This window comes from Alosa sapidissima, chromosome 15 (assembly GCF_018492685.1).
Source record: "Alosa sapidissima isolate fAloSap1 chromosome 15, fAloSap1.pri, whole genome shotgun sequence".
NCBI classification, from domain to species: domain Eukaryota; kingdom Metazoa; phylum Chordata; class Actinopteri; order Clupeiformes; family Clupeidae; genus Alosa; species Alosa sapidissima.
Genome location: NC_055971.1, coordinates 23,422,262 through 23,439,323, shown reverse-complemented (window position 1 = coordinate 23,439,323; position 17,062 = coordinate 23,422,262). Strand labels below are relative to the sequence as shown.

The 17,062-nt window shown below is 39.3% G+C and overlaps 1 protein-coding gene across 1 annotated transcript; it reads right to left on the bottom strand.

Annotated features, from left to right (window-relative positions):
• Positions 1-3,672: 3,672 nt before the first annotated feature.
• On the bottom strand, positions 3,673-4,831 carry LOC121683446 (olfactory receptor 2J2-like). Its single transcript, XM_042063082.1, has 3 exons — positions 4,403-4,831; positions 4,153-4,213; positions 3,673-3,716 (listed from the first exon to the last, which is right to left on the bottom strand). The coding sequence occupies exons 1-3, from the start codon at positions 4,829-4,831 to the stop codon at positions 3,673-3,675; spliced, it is 534 nt and encodes a 177-aa protein (XP_041919016.1).
• Positions 4,832-17,062: the final 12,231 nt, after the last annotated feature.

The following is a 17,062-nucleotide window of genomic DNA, read 5'->3' as shown; positions in this document are numbered from 1 at the left end:
CACTCTGCATTAATGCCCAGCTGTAGTCAGTTTCTATTAGAGAAATTGTTCTGGAGGTGTATTTGCCTACGGCAAGCAGAGTTTGCATTAACCATGACTCAATTGCTGGAATGTTGTGCTCATTACTCACCATGTCCGTGATGGGAAGTGGAGGCGAATTACGGCTATTCCCAGGTAGCACCAGTAAGTAATACAATACCCTTCTGCTCTGTAGGGGGATTTTTGTGACTACGCCTCCAGTTGCATCCAGGTGAAAAACTGTTCGTGAACTTCTCTTGAGGTGCGCAGCCAAGATTTGCAGACCAGTTTCACTGTATAAATGGACCCCGAGAGGATCTATTTGTAGGTGCTGGATGTATCCCAGGATGTGTTTGTAGCCAGTGTCGGCATCTCTGAGAACCTGCTGGGTGAGTGAAAGCTCCACCAAGTAGTCACTGTGGAATCGGCCCTGTTGCCTCACCTCGGAGGAGATAACTTTTAAAATATCCCGAGTAAGGCTCCTGGTGATGTTTCCAGCAATGATCTCCTCTGTAGGGGTTTTGACTAGTCGCCTGCATGCATCATGCATACGTTTTCGGGAAATATCATACCAAGGTAGTGCACAATTTCACGCTTTTCAGCAGCAGAGAGATCCTTTTTCTTTCCCATATTGCTTGAAACCTATTGCTTGAAAATATCATACCTTACAAATTTCATACCTTGTCCAAGGTAGTGCACAATTTCATGCTTTTTCAGCAGCAGAAAGATCCTTTTTCTTTCCCATATTGCTTGAAACCTGTGGCATGCTTAATAATGTGGAACATTCTTCTTAAGTAGTTTTCCTTTGATTGGACTCATCTGGCAAACTAATTATCACAGGTGTCAGATTGATTTCAATGATCCAAAGAGCCCTGAGACACAATACCATCTAGGAGTTTAATTGAAAAACAAAAAAATAAATGTTCATGACACTTAAATCCAATTTGCATAATAATTTGGAAAACGGTGTATATTATATATGACGTTTGCCAAAGTTTTGATTGAATTGAGTATAAACTGACATTAAATCATGTTGAAGTAAAGGAACTGTATGAGTTTGGGCTTACAGTGTGTCACAACAATTAATAAAGCAGTTTGAAAATGAGTATGCACTTCTAGTCTAATAAAAAATATAAGCTATGCGTTGGAGCTATATGTGGTTTAAATTTCTTTAGTATTAACATCCTTGATTTATTATTAATATTATTATTATTTGTTAATGTTAAACTGGGTTTATGTTTCTTTATTATTTGTATTTTGTTTTCCATTATGGGACTTTGATTTAAGCTTACGTTAATTGAATGGGCCATCAGGTGTAAAATTTGCATATGTACAGTGCGCAGTGCTTCGACTTGGCCAGCTTCCCTCGCAGTCCGCGTGCGGGATCACGCGACTTTAATTTGTATTTTTCCAGTGATGCTGCAACAACCCAAACAACCGGCAGATGTCTCAAGTGAGCAGGGTGTCTCGTAAAAAGAAATGGAGCCTGGAAAACCCTACACAGGCTTGACTACAGACTTTAGCAGACTGGTTTAGAAATAATTTAATAGCCAGAAATATGCCTGCCCTGCCCTAATAAAGACATATTTGGTTAATTGCGAGTAAATCCCGTTTGCAGCCGTAAAAGAAACGCAGGACAAATTAAACATTCTGGTTTTCTCCGAGTGCAACGATGATAGACAGACATCATTTGGACAAAATATAGAGCATATTAACCTCCATTGCTCAGCCAAATGCCTTCCTGTTACGTCCTGTTATCGCGGAGTTACAGGCGATAAACGATTTTTGATGGTCACAAGTTTACTTCATTAGGGACTGTTCGTTATTTATTTAACCGGAGGAGTTTTGGGAGTATTAGTCAAAAAAGACGTGACCCTCCCTCGCCAGCAAGTAATTTTCTTATGACCCTCCAAAGTGATTATGAAAAATGACCCTCCCCTTCAATTTATTGATGCCTTCTGTAGGCTACTGGGGCATTTTGGGAGCTTGCATGCTACCACTCCTTTCTTAAAATGCCTTGAAAAGGCTGTCGTTTGCACAATTTCATAAATAATCACCGGGACCGAAACGGCCTACCTGTCAACTTTTTCCGGGTTTATCACGTACTGTATTTTAAGTTTTTTCCCCGTCTTAGGAGGAGCTGCAGGGCCGTCGCAATCCAACTGTCGTGTGTTAAATTATTGTGATTACGAGCCAGTGGTTTTAAAACATTATGTGTGACTCGGACATCTAACGAAATGCAACAGACTCATATCGTCCTTGCATTCGCAAAATGAGGACATACAGACTGCTCAGATAACAGGTGTACCTCCAGTTATGCACGGTTTTAGTCAAGTCATTTAAATGTGCTGGTGAAACAGTTGTGTACTCTATTGTTATTTATCCCCTATTCACCCACGCCGTCAATTCTGTGGCGCAGTGCGTTAAGGCCGGCTGATGACAGCCGCCGTTACGCAGCAGTTATCTGTCCCCTGTCCAAGAGTTCGAATCTGGGTTAAGCGTAGTTAGCTTTTGGGAAATGCACCCCTGATGTCTGATGTGTGATCAGTGGAATATGGGGAGGGAAGTGGCAGTGTTTTTTTGCGCGTCTGCAGAAGTCAGCCAAATATGAATGTAATTCTGTGGCATAAAGCAGATGTATTTGTTTATTGTACAGAAAAATAAAAATGACATGTCAAACAGTCAATTGACTACATTGCAGTCAAGAAGTAGGGAAAATTAATTTACGAAATCAAAACGTGGGTCATAGTTGTCTAAGCCTCTATTGCGTAGCCTGTTAAAAACGTCGCCAGATAGTATTAAATCGGCAACAACATTGTTTTCTGCAGAAGCCTACAGATTAATTCTGAACAGTTATTTCTCTACTGGCTCAATTATCACACAAGACACTGTTTTGATTTGCGTAGTTGCGTTACCCCCAACACTGACAATAATGTAGACAGCAAATTTCGATTTCGATTTTCGTTACCACCGTGTAGTCAAGCCTTAAGCCATACCCAAGTAGCCTAAATCGAGGTAATGTTTTATTATGCATGATTTATTTTGTTATTGAATTCGTAGGCTGGGATTCCTCTCGGCAACAATTATGTTTAATGGTAGCCTCCTGCTTTTTCAGAAGGGGCGGCAGGCAGAGCGATGTACAGTGGCAGAGCGACGCACAGTGGCTGAAAGTGGTACTAAAGCTTCACACAGCTTCACGCCTCCTAATGCGCGACTGAAGTGGCCATTTGAAACTGATGCCCACTGTAGGTCAAGTGGGATGGGTCTGAAAGGGCACCGGGGCATATGTTTTTTTTACCAGGGATCAGAGAGGTGAAGGCTGTGTTTGCTGGCTGTAACTTGCTGACGAAAATGGTGAATAAACCAACATTGAAATGCCTTTTTTGTTATGGACATTGATTTTGTTTTTGTTAACGAAAGGACACATAGCCAATACACTATGTTTCTGGTGAGGTACAGAGGCAGGCCTGGGAAGCAATAAGACACAGTTGTATGTTCTCAAAAACATCAAACTTTATTACAGGAATATATTAGAATGATTGGCCTTTACATGTATGAAACTAATGCTTGATATTTGAGTGTATCAAAATGGATCGATGAAGAAAAGTCATGCATTGTACATTCGAAGCAAAAAGGGCAGGGCAGCACATATACTCAGGCACTTGTTTCAGTGTTTGTGTGTCTAAGAGCAGGCTGTACTGTAAGTAAGAAGGAAAGTAACACAATTCACACGAGCAGAGTAATGCCAGGTACAGCTCAATACAAACATCAGAGAAAAACAATTACCATGTTACTGTTTATCAATTCATATTTAATTCCATTTTAGAGCAAAATATCCAAAGAGGTTAATGAAGCAGGACAACAATCATCTGTTATTTCTAAGATAACACACAATTTTTTGTTTGCGACTTTGTTTGCATAGTACTTTTCGAATCTGTGGAAGTTGTAGGCCATAAATTATTGGGTTTAGTAGTGGAGGAAGAATCAGAAATTGTATAGCCAATGCATTACGTACACCAATAGGAAGATTTACTGAACCATCCCAGCTGTAAAATACATCAAACAATGCAGTCATGATGTAAATGACCATAACTACAATATGAGGCACACAAGTTGTACTAAACTTTTTTCTACCGTCACTGATTGATATACAAACATGGATAATATTAGCATAAGAAATTAAAATGAAAACTAACTGTACAAGATAACCTGCGATTGCCATCATACTCCATACCTGGTTGGCTATGACTCGATAACATCCCAATTTTAGTATTGAAGGATTGTCACAGAATAGTTTATAGATGTAAGATCCACAAATGGGTACTTTAGAAGTAAGGAACATACCTATTGCTTTTGCCAAAAGAGGACAAGCCCAGGCTAGTACAAGCAACTTTAACACAGCATGTGGAGTCAAAATGCTATGGTATTGCAGTGGTCTGCAAATTGCCACATAGCGGTCATAAGACATCACTGTTAAAACTGACATTTCACACAGTGCAGAGCTATAAATCACATACGTTTGAATCATGCACCAACTGTAGCTTATCATGTGAATATCAGATCGCAGGTCAAGCAAAATTTTGGGATAAAAACCAACAGTCCCATAAAGTCCATTTGCACACAGATTAGAGATGAAAATGTACATAGGCTCATGGAGGCTTTTATCCACTGTCACAATAAAGATCAAAGTTAAGTTGACTATAATAATGAGGATGTAAAGGACAACCACCAACAAGAAGTACAGAGGCTTGTAAACTCCTGATTCCTGCAGCCCAAAAAGAATAAAGAACTTAAAAGTAGAGATATTTCCCATTATCTCAGGCATATTTCATGTATTATAATGCTATAATCTGTTGGAACATCAAGTAGCAATTAAAAACATCCTCATACAATCACATCACACCGAGTAACATCTCATTGTAACATTACATCATAATTAAGTATTTTTTATTAAAATATTCAGATATTGGTGTTTAAAGCTATCTTATGGCTACCTTTTGTTGTACTGTGAACACAGGCACTAGATAGATAGCTCATTTATACCTTAACCTCCACCTTAGGGACCTGATGAACAGCAATGCAAGTCTGGTGCAATGCCATTCACTCCAGAGAAGGTTCTTTTAATAAATGAAGTCAAGGAGAGGCAGTGTTGGGCTGATGGCAGATGAGTGTGGCGGAAGTGTTTGAATACACTAAACAAAATAAGTAGTTTGTAGTGTTCTTAGGGGTGGCACGGTTCACAAAACCCACGGTTCGGTTCATATCACGGTTTAATGGTCACGGTTTTCGGTTCGGTTCATATCACGGTTTAATGGTCACGGTTTTCGTTTCTGTAAGGTTCGTTATTTTTTGTTTACCTTTAACACTTCAGAAATATCATACTTCAACATTTGATGTATAGCTTATTTACCCACCATTTAGGCTACAGTATTAGTATAGTTATATCATGTAATCATGCACAAACTGAAAGAATTTGACTTGACTTTAAGCATCATTGAGACCATCTCTGAGGAAAGGTGAGATTTTGATACATCAAGAGTGAAGACATTGATGATGTTAACATACTTTTCATTTATTTGGCAAAAAAGAAGAATGTGTTATTGCATCTACAGGAATTTTATGTGCCTTTTTAGCAAACTAAGATTGACTGAAATATTATGGAATATTTTATTTCTACACATAGCCTAGCCGAGCTATGCAAGATAGCTTCTAGGCTACCACATAACATAGACAAAACCCTGTGAATGTCTCTCCTGTCACTCCTCTAGTTCCTCTCAACAGGGCTATTTGCTCACAGAAACTGGACATTAGATCGTCCGTGATGAATACCCAAAACACATTTGAATGATACTTTATTTTCAAGGGCTTGTGAGATATGAGGTTATTTACACAAATAAATTATTACTAGCCTACTACACGTCTCCCCTGCACGCAGGAGCAGAGGGGCCGCTCATAATTTTAGGTCTATAGGCTCATATTTTTTGGCCTATAGGACACTGACTGGATCTGCTCCTAGTTATTTTAATTCAGTAATCAAGGCTTACATCCCCAACCGCCACTGCGGTCTACTGATAAGCGTCTGTTATGTCGACCAGTCATAAACACTAGGTCTAATTCAAGACTCTATTCCTCAGTTGTTCCATGTTGGTGGAATGAGTTGCCCAGTGCTCTCCGTTCCTGTGGTAGTTTTGTGGTCGTTTAAGATGGGTCTAAAGACAATCCTGTTCAACATGCACTAAGTTGTTTAAGCGCTTCTAATGCGTTATGGTTTGTATAATATTGTTTTATTTTCATTAGGCTGTTGATTAATTTGACATTATTGTTTATTATTGATATTCTCCTTAATGTAGTCTTGTTTTTATATTATTGATTGAATGGAAATTATTGTTTATTATTGCTTTTTCCCTAATTTTCATTGCTTATTTTATTAGGCTATTGATTGAATTGACATTGTTGTTTATTAATGCTATTTTCCTTATTATAGTTTGACCAACATTCTAATCTGTTCCCTGTTCCATTTTAAATGTTATGTTGTTTTGTATGTGTGTGTCGCTTTGGACAAAGGCGTCTGCCAAATCCATAACCATAACCATAAAAGAAGAACAGAAAACAAAGATTACTCCCCTAGGAAAGAGAAAAGATTTGTTTATATTTTCTTTATTCTCCATGATCCCTTCTTTTTAAAAACACCAATTTGACCATGTGGAGGTGGTAAACACCTACAAGTATCTGGGTTTACACCTGGACAATAAACTGGACTGGTCAGCCAATACTGAAGCACTCTACAAGAAAGGGCAGAGCAGGCTGTACTTCCTGAGGAGGCTGTGGTCCTTCAATGTCTGGAGTAAGCTCCTCAGGATGTTTTACCAGTCTGTTGTTGGCAGCGTCCTCTTCTATGCAGTGGCGGGGAGGAAGCTCAAAGAAGAAGGATGCTGGGCGACTAGATAGGCTGGTAAGGAAAGCTGGCTCTGTCGTGGGAGCCGAACTGGAGTGCATCCCTTCAATATCAGACAAAAGGACCCTGAACAAATTGATCAACATCTTGGACAATGAATGTCATCCACTCCACAGCACTATTACAAAGCAGAAGAGCTTGATCAGCTGGTGACTTTTATGCTGGTCTCTAGACTTTATTCTGCACTGTTGGACTTACTTATTTGCACCATCACAATGACACTCACTCTCATAGAGCACCTTACCATGCATACAGGATGCAAGGGCCTCATGCTTGATCATCCTTAAGCAGACTATGTGGATATTTGACTTAGTTTATTTAGTATATGTAGTATTTAGTATTTTTTTAATCTTCTACTGTCTCTATTGTGCAGTGTAGTTTTTTATATGTATATACTTATATTACTTTTTCTGCTGTAAGTGCATGTTGTGTGTGATGTCTGTATGCTACTGAGACCTTGAATTTCCCCTTGGGGATCAATAGTATCTATTGATTGAAGTATCTATCTATCTACTTTGTTGTGTAATAAAGGTTTACAGCACGATGTGTCGACATTGGAAGTGTCAGGTTGTCTGTAGTAGGATAGGCTACATGCGCTGGACCTTGAATATGCCACTAAATAAATAAATAGGCCTACCTAAATTGAACTCCACGTGGGTCTCGAACCACTACTAATTTGCTTTAAAAACTGCCAAAAAAAATGAAGAAAAAGTTACTCTGGCAGGCCCTATGAGCAGGCCAGCGAACCCTTCTTCTTTTTCTGTGAGCTTTTTTTTGCCAGTTTTCAAACGGAGTGCATTACCACCATCGGCTGGACTGAAGTGTCATGACAAGTGTACCCTGTAGCCTCTTTCTGGCCGCCGGGTGAATAAGGTGAATAACACTTGACATTCTCCTATGACCTCTCTCACATCCAATCTAAGCTTATTATTACCATGCACAGACGATGAATGGTTTTTGGGCGAAACTTGTCTCTTTGTCTCCCAATAGCTCGCAACCCAGTTCCATGTAATATCACTTGGGCATTAGCAGCGATAAGCTAACTATGCTAGCTCTCTAAAAGGTTGAACTAACAGTGCCGCCGCTCCCACCACGGGCATCACGCACTGTGCGTAGGGCGCCAAAGGACAGACGGCACCAACAATTTAGCCATTTAGTAATTTAGTAACTTTACTGCAAACTGCGTTTCACTCTTCCTCGAGATTGTTTACAATGTCAAAATGCACCAACGCCATGGTGCATGCTAGGATGCTACTTTTTGGGTGGCTTTGCTGGCTTGTCATTATGTTTTATAATATAAGAAACTTTTAAAGCAACAAAGACGAAGCTATTAGGAGTTTGCGGTGATCCGACTGGATCCTACTGACCATTTTTAAACTCAGATTGGTAAGAGGGGTCTTTAACATAGCTGCAATCAATGTGATTTGGAACACAGCCAAGAATATAAATAGTAGTCTCCTATTTTGCCTTTGTAGAATGGAATTGGTGAGTATCCATTAATTCGTTTTCCAAGCATTTACATGAAACACATGATATGCGGAGCTGACTGAATCGCATTCCACTGATAGCTAGGTGGCTACTGCGGGCTCATAATTCACTTAATGGCAAACAGAAATGTGAGGCAAAATGTCATTACATACTTCAATTTCCAAAGTAATGAAGGCTGCTAATAACAACTTAATATTGTGCATATTCTTGTCAATATTGTACTATCAAGGTGGCTCAAACAAACAAGGCTTGTAAACAGGAGCTTTTTTTGCAGCGGGGATGTGTGTGTGTGTGTGTGTGTGTGTGTGTGTGTTGGGGGGGGGCACTACAAAGCAATTCTGCATAGGGCACCGAAGCACTAAGCTAAGTAGTGCTAAGCTAAGTATGATCTTGTTCAGTGAGGAGCAAGCCGAGCAAGTAACCTTAGTAATGGCGGGAGTTTAGGCATAAACATTTCTTCTATAAACATCCAACACATTTAATCCAAACATTCACAATCGTGTAAGCAAGGAGTGTTGTTGGCACATACAGAAGACGACTGGCTAAATTGCTATTGGTTAGCACCATTAGCACGCTGCGCAAATTTGTTCAAAACTGTTACATTCAAGTTGACTGCTAAATTCTTATCATCTCAATCCCGATGTAAATAGAAAAATGTTTTTTTCCAAGACTCAAAATGGCCTGTCCCAAGGAGAAAACGTATTCGTTTGAAACTTAAACACACGTGGGGAAACTGAACAGTTTTTCATGGTCGTGTTGACATTTCTATTCCCTGTGTGCCTTGATTGATAATGGAGGCGATTAAAATCAGAGAAAGGTTAAGTTTAAAATAAAACTGTTTAAATTGATGATTGAATAATTGATTAAAATTATTGGTCCTTATTTCAAATAGGTAAAAAAAAAAAACACAATAATTAGCAATATCGGCTGATATGAAACACTTTTACCGTGATATCCTGAAAGCCATATCCCCAGTACTAAGTAGCACCAACATTTACATTTTGTCTGAAAAACTGACATTGGACACTTTAGGATGTGCTACGTATTACTAAAATTGATCATATGATGTCAATGGCATATGAAACAATATAACCTGTCATTTAAGAAAGCGCACAAAGGAATTTACTTACTGTAGGCTACACCAAAAAAGGCTCCTGGCTTTAACTCTACAACAATATAATCACACCGAATTTTTTGCAGGTCTTGTAATTGTTGCTTGCTGTACACGCCGAAGAAATGCAACATTTCAGATGGGAGTGACTTTCAAGGAAATCGCAATGTTTCATTCGTCACGGTGCTCCCCTTCTTTCTCATTTATGTCTTTCTACAGCACATTTCATCTCTGAACTTTATTGAAATCAAACTTTGTAAGAAGAAAAAAAAATACAAGCACAACTTTGCATTAGCGCTGAATCATAACACCTACGTAACCATGTTATAAATGTGTTATGGGAAAAGGAGAAATTGTACGCAATTGACACAGCAATTTCCTGTTGCATTTGAATAAATGTGTTCCAGTACTGATGCTTATAGTTTTAAAATGAAAAGGAAGATGTAATCACAGACAACCAAGCAGCGTTTTAGTGAATTCATTCATTCATCTGTTAGTCATTAGACTTGGGCTAATAAACATTTGTGTTAATGCAACCCCAATTCATGAGAGAGAGGTAAATTATGAAAGTTCCAATAAAGATGACTAGTGAAATCAGGCACCAGTTACAGTATGTTTCTCCGGTGCTGCCACTACAAGGCACAGACACGTTGCTAGTACACTCTCTACATGTATATTCAAACAGTCAGGTACTGCCTGTTACATGAAACTAGAATCTCACGAAAATAGATCTTTTTCTAAACTTCATGAACGTTTGTCTAATTTCCTGACTTTTAAAACCATATATCACTGGCTGGAGAAAGGGAGGGATAAGAATGTAATTAGGAGCAATAAAAAAGGCTCTGATAACACTAGCTCTTGCCGGTATATCAGGATTGACACGATTAAAAATCACAGAGAAAAGAGACACAAATGAGAACATTATGAAAATGATTAAATGTGGAGAACATGTAGCGAACGTTTTCCTTCTTGCTTCTGCTGACATTGTCAGGATTATCGATATGATTTTTAAATATGACAGTATAATAATAAATACAGGAAGGACGCCAAGACAAAAAGTTGCACAAACACCAAATATGCTGCACACAAATGTATAATTATTATAACAGGACAGATCAACAATGGATAAGTTATCACAAAATATCCTATGTATTGTGTACCTGCACAGAGATAGCCTTAAAGTAAGGTACATTTGAGCAACAACAGCAATAACAGGAATCAAGTTGCCAATTAATACAAGTTTCATCACCATGTGAGGGGTCATTATGGCATAGTATTGCAGAGGCTTAAAGATGAAGACAAATCTGTCATAAGCCATTACTGTCAGCATTGTGTAGTTGCAACCTCCATAAACAGATGTAATAAAAACTTGCATAAGACAGCCTGCATATGAGCCTGTATTGTCATCGGTTATGAGAATGTTCATAACTTTGGGCCAAACAGCAGAACTACCTATAACTCCATTTACAATTAAGCTAAATAGAAATATATACATTGGCTTATGCAGAGCTTTATCCAGGTAAATCAACAACATAATAGCCACACTAGCTATTATAGAGGCAATATAAATGGTGAATACTATAATGAAAAATACATTCTTGGCAGAGCCCATTTCCTTATAGGTTATATAAGTCAGAGTGACAGAAATGGAGGATTCATTCATTCCTTGCACTTGTTGGAAACAGACTTTGTGATCAGGGTTGGATCATGACTAGTGTGAATACTTACATAGTTCCTACCCGACATGAAGTTTATTTAAACCAAAAGGTCATGTTAATATAACTTTAAGGTCACAGACAGAATAGGTACTGTACATTGCTGGTTATCATAATCAGGCCATCTCATTGAAATCCGCCCCATCTCAGTACTCTTCTCCCATTTTATAGTTTTGTGTTTTTCACCACAGCAAAATCTTACATCACTGATAGGGGATCTCAAGAGTAAGATTTCTCTTAGGGGTGTTTGGGCTTTTGGCTAAAAATATTACTGTCAAACAACCTTTAAAGGTACTGTAGAGTCAGAGATTGCGCAGGAAGTCACATTTGTTTATGTTTATACAGTATTTAGATTTATTAGCAGATACTTCTGTCCAAAATCACGTACACAATATATTTTAACCAAGGACCAAATGAAACACACCAGAGAGGTAGCTCATCCTTCCTTGAGCATTCCTAGAGAAATTCAAAAAAGGGTTTTGGACAGGCCCACTTTGTTTTTATCCAGTTTTTGAAATTGTGTATGATCGCTGACTGCACCTTTAAGAGGTAGAAGTAGAATTCATGTATTGCTGCAAAAGAGATCAAAGAAGAGAATGATGATAATATGTTTTAATAATAATAATAAGTATAATACATATTTTTTAATTAAAATATATTTTCAAAGAAATATTCAGACTATATAGGTCGTCCTTCCAGAAATGAATCTTCTGTTTAAAAAAAAAAACTTCCCCCAACTACTCATTAAAGATCTGCAGGTATGTTGGCCAGAGATTTATCTTCTTGTCAGCAAAATCATCAGCTAACCATACTGTAGCATGTGTACAGAGTAGAAATTCTGCAGCTGTTGCGTTTGCATCTGTGTAGTTTTTGTCTAATGGAATGTCCAGTTCGATGTCGTCACTTGGTGTCCAGGTGACCAGCTTGCAGCTCTGTAGGCCAAGACACATTGTGGTAAATTTTGTCTAAAAGAAGGATTAAGAGTGCATGTTGGTAAAGAAAACTGTATAATTTAAATTCCATTATAAGTTTAAAATACAATGTTTGTCTAATAATAGAGCTAATGTACCTTGGAAATCCAGAGTTCTCAAGAAAAAAAGCCAGAAGCCAGAGTGTCCTCCAAACACAGAAAATTGCTTGTGTAAGAGTGCACATTGAGCGAGTCATCCAAAGGGTGAAGGAGAATAAACTGTTTGATTCTGTTATACCTTTGTCAACTGCTGGAAGCATTAATGACATTTTTGCAGTTGCTTGCCTATCAAAATAAACATCTTGTCACAGCATGGGCGAAGTACTGTAGTGCTGACATGGGATAGGCCCACCAGTGCGCACCTGCATCAGGTAATTGGACACGCTCCTGAAAGCAAACATATAGTATTGTGAAATAGATTGTAAATTCAAATCTTGTGAAATTACCTGAACATTGGGTTAAGATGTATATGCCTACACCCAGTACACTTAAGACAAATGTTTACGTCTGGCAAAACACATACTAAACAACTTTGGATTTGATCTAAAACAGCTGATAAGAAAAGAACAAAACATTATGGGTCTATTCAAATGTCATGAAACATGCTCTTCAATCTATCAGCATATCAATCAATCCATCAGTCCATCAGTCAATTAATACATTATGGATAGCACAGGACAGCCTGTCAGAAGTTCAGAAGTAGCCTACTATGATATGGACCCCCGAAAAGCAGAAGAAATTCTGAACTTCAAGCTGCAGAACATATACCCCCCTTGTTTCACCAAGGAACAACGTTATGTTCTGAAGCGGAGAGCGGACAGCTATGAAGTGCGAGGTAAGTCAAGCAAACTTTATTTCATTATGTCAATATTTAAAATGCTATTTCCAATGTTAATGCAATGTACCCCTTAGATGGGGAACTGTTTTATTTCTGTAGGAGGAAACAGGATGAGCAGCAGCAGTGGGTGCATCATTTGCCCCAATTTTGGAAATTCAACTTGTACCCAATTTTAAAATGTGACAATACTAATGAAAAGAAAATGTGTAGAATATTAGCTGGATTAAATAGTATCTAAGGGGTCCACCAAGCCTCTAAAGTTGCTTCTTAGCAGAGCCTGTATCCCCGCTCTGGAAAAATCAGTTTTTCGTAAATAACTTCCAAAATAATGAAAGTTGAATATAAATGTGGCTATTTCACATCTTTTGGTACCAGTCTGATATCTCTAGCTTCATTGGTTTCTAAAATATTGCATTTTCCCCCTATTTTTAGCGTTTCTTTGTCCCATTATCTATAAAAAGCAGATGTGAAGGTAGTCCAGTCATGGTCTTATATGAAAATCCTTTTTTTTTTCAATATAAGTATAAGTATATATACTCTTTTGATCCCGTGAGGGAAATTTGGTCTCTGCATTTATCCCAATTCGTGAATTAGTGAAACACACTGAACACACAGTGAACACACAGTGAGGTGAAGCACACACTAATCCCGGCGCAGTGAGCTGCCTGCAACAACAGCGGCGCTCAGGGAGCAGTGAGGGCGCTCAGGGAGCAGTGAGGGTTACAGTAGGTGCCTTGCTCAAGGGCACTTCAGCCGTGCCTACTGGTCGGAGTTCGAACCGGTAACCCTCCGGTTACAAGTCCGAACCGCTACTAAGAACACACACTCTTTACACGTTTCCCTTCCTCTTCCTCAGGTTTGGTGTTTTCTCTCTGTCTGCTTCCACCACCTGCAGAACATTCTGGTAATGTTCTTCGCCTCTTGCAGAGCCTATGTAGTCTGTGCTGAGCTTCACATTACGCTCTGCGCTGTCATTGACCACATGCATGGACTGTGAAGTGAATGAAGGCCTCATCTTGGTGGTTGCAGTGTTCAGTGGCTGTTGACGCATCATGAAAGGACCTGCAGTTCTTCAAGAATTTGCTTCGGTATTCACATGTTTCAGCAGTGATCTCCAAGAGTGCAATGAAGCCCTTTGAGAGACACCAGTGGTACTTCACAGCTGAGATGGTACCACTAGCCTTCTTCAGTAGCAAGGTACCAGCCGAGCACAAGAAATCTCTGGCCACCAGCTTGCTTGCTGTCAAACCATCTACCTCCTGCACATGTCCAAATGACAGATATGGCTCAGGTTTCGGCAAGCCCAAATTTCCAAGAAAGTTAACCCAAAAGACGACACTGGCAAACCTGGGACCTGATTTGTGGTGTATCTTTCATCTTCTGCAGCTGGACCCTGCTTTCCTCACCACTGACATCTCAACCTGGCCTGCTCACCCAGCCTACAAGGAGGCCTTGATTCACTTCGAGTCCATGAATGTGGTCAATGACAGCGTAATGTGAAGCTCAGCACAGACTAGGCTCTGCAAGAGGCGAAGAACATTACCAGAATGTTCTGCAGGTGGTGGAAGCAGACAGAGAGAAAACACCAAACCTGAGGAATGGAAACATGTTAAGAGTGTGTGCTCTTTGATGTTAAAACATCAACATCATATGGTGGTTAGTTATTAAGAATTATGTATGTTCTATCTATTCATGGATTACCCATTTGCTCAGTCATATAATATGTTTGTAGGAGGTTTACAGTTTGTCTTACACTTTGAAATGTAAGGTGTTCATAGTTCTAGAATAGGGTAATGTTAGTTAATGGAATATAATTTAAGATTTTATTGATAGCTTACTTTCATGCTGTTATTATGGAAAATCCCTGGCAAAGGCTATTTTTATTGTGTCTTCCCCCCAAAAATGACAACTGCCATATCTCAGGAAGTAATAAAGATAGAGACACACAGCTGGCACCAAATGATGCGCAATGTACATATTTATATTCAACTTTCTTTGACATTATAGGGCTAGATCTATTATTTTTGCCATTATTTAGGAAAAAAATTATATTTGTATGTCAGGCCTTAGTTGGAAACTTCAGAGGCTCGGTGGACCCCTTAGATATCAAAATCATTTTATAAAAATTTGAAAAAAGTGGGGCAAATGATGCACCCAAAGCAGCACCATTATGCCAAAGTGTTTGCAGCCGAGGACAGCCTATTCATCCATTTCCATGGCAGTCGGCATGGGGCTCACTGTGGTGTGGATCGCACTCTCCATGCAATTCTCCAAAGATTTTGGTGGCATTAAGGAGGACATTTCCAAATGGGTAAGTGTTATTGGTCTAGATGTCTGTGAATGTTATGGATTTAAATTGCCCAGTGTGAGGAGTGTCAAATGAAGAGGGCCTACACCATAAAGGACAAAACGCAATATAATCCAATAGAGGCGAATGCTTACATCCCATTTAATAGGCTTAAGAAATGTTTTAATGAAACAAAACATTATTGATCTGTGCTTTACATTTCATGTGTCTGAACCATTTGAACTGGTGGGAATGGATCTAGTGGGAAAGCTGGCAGCCACAAACCGGGGCCACACTTACATGTGTGTCATGATAAACTACATGACCAAATGGGTTGAAGTGTACCCAGGCCCGGATCTAGGCTGCTCAGATTGGGGGGGGGGGGGGCAAATAGAAATTTGGGGTGGGCACAATGAATACCCCCTCCCCCCCAGTTTCACCTACAAATGCCTTACTTTTCACCTTAAAGGAGAATTCCGGTGTGATATTGACCTAAAGTGTATTGAAACATGATACCGAGTGTGAACGTATGTCTCATAGCCCATCTCGGCTTGTCCCCTGCACTCCAAAATCTGGCGCTAGTTAGCCGATGCTACCAACAGCTTTTTCAATAGTGGTGCTTCGGCATCGGGCTAGCCATGCAAATAAATCACTGTTTTGAGGCTCAATGTATCTCCACACTTCATTGGTAGACTTCCGAGGGCCCTGACATTTAAAACGAGACATTGAGAACTTTGAAAAAGCACTGGTAGTTTACTTACAAGACGATTTATACAGACAGTATCTTCACAAAGTTTAGCGTTTGCAGCCATCTTGAATTTAGTCACCATAAGTCGAGCAACGAGTAAGAATGAACAGGTATGATAAGGGATCAGATTCCAAAAATAATTCAGTGGAAATGCATGGATTCCAGTTGCTGCTACTGGAAGAAACTGGAATCCATGCATTTCCACTGAATTATTTTTGGAATTATTTTTTTTTTTTTTTTTTTTCCCCCGTCATCTACTTCCTGAATTTTTGGTCAACGATACCCGGGACACCGAACCACCGGGGCACATGAAATTTGGTGGGTATGTAGCCCCACTAGACTTTTAAGGAAAAATTTGGTTTGGTCCCCGGGGGCCACACCCCCTCCGCGCTGGGCCCCCCGAAACCCAAAAAATGCAGTTTTTCTAAATAACTACCTGAACCGTGGCACAGAGGATGAAGAGATTTTTATGGTATGTTGGTCTCAAGGGCCCACATCAACCTAGCCCATAATCACTCATTTGTGATTTGCACCCCCCCGGTAAAAAATGAAAATGTAATATCATTCGGACATGCTTGTTTTTTACTGCAGGTAGGCTACGTTAATCCTATCAATAGCAGGTAAAATAATGTTAATGTTACCGTTAGCATGGTTGAGTGATGGAGGCCGATTTGATTATTGATGTATTTGTAGAAAACCATAAATGCGTTTATAGGCTACCAAGCAAATTGATAACAGCACTAATTGTATCTTTCGACTGTCATCTCATTTGCTTATGACCTAGGCTACTAACAGGAGCTAAGTGAGTTAGCTGCTACGTGATGGTTTTCTAATGGAAAATATATAGGCTACCTGAAAGATAACCAGTCTATGATGCATCCTAAACACATGGCACATTTCTGCTCAAAGTCTCAAAAAGCATCTGAGTCAAC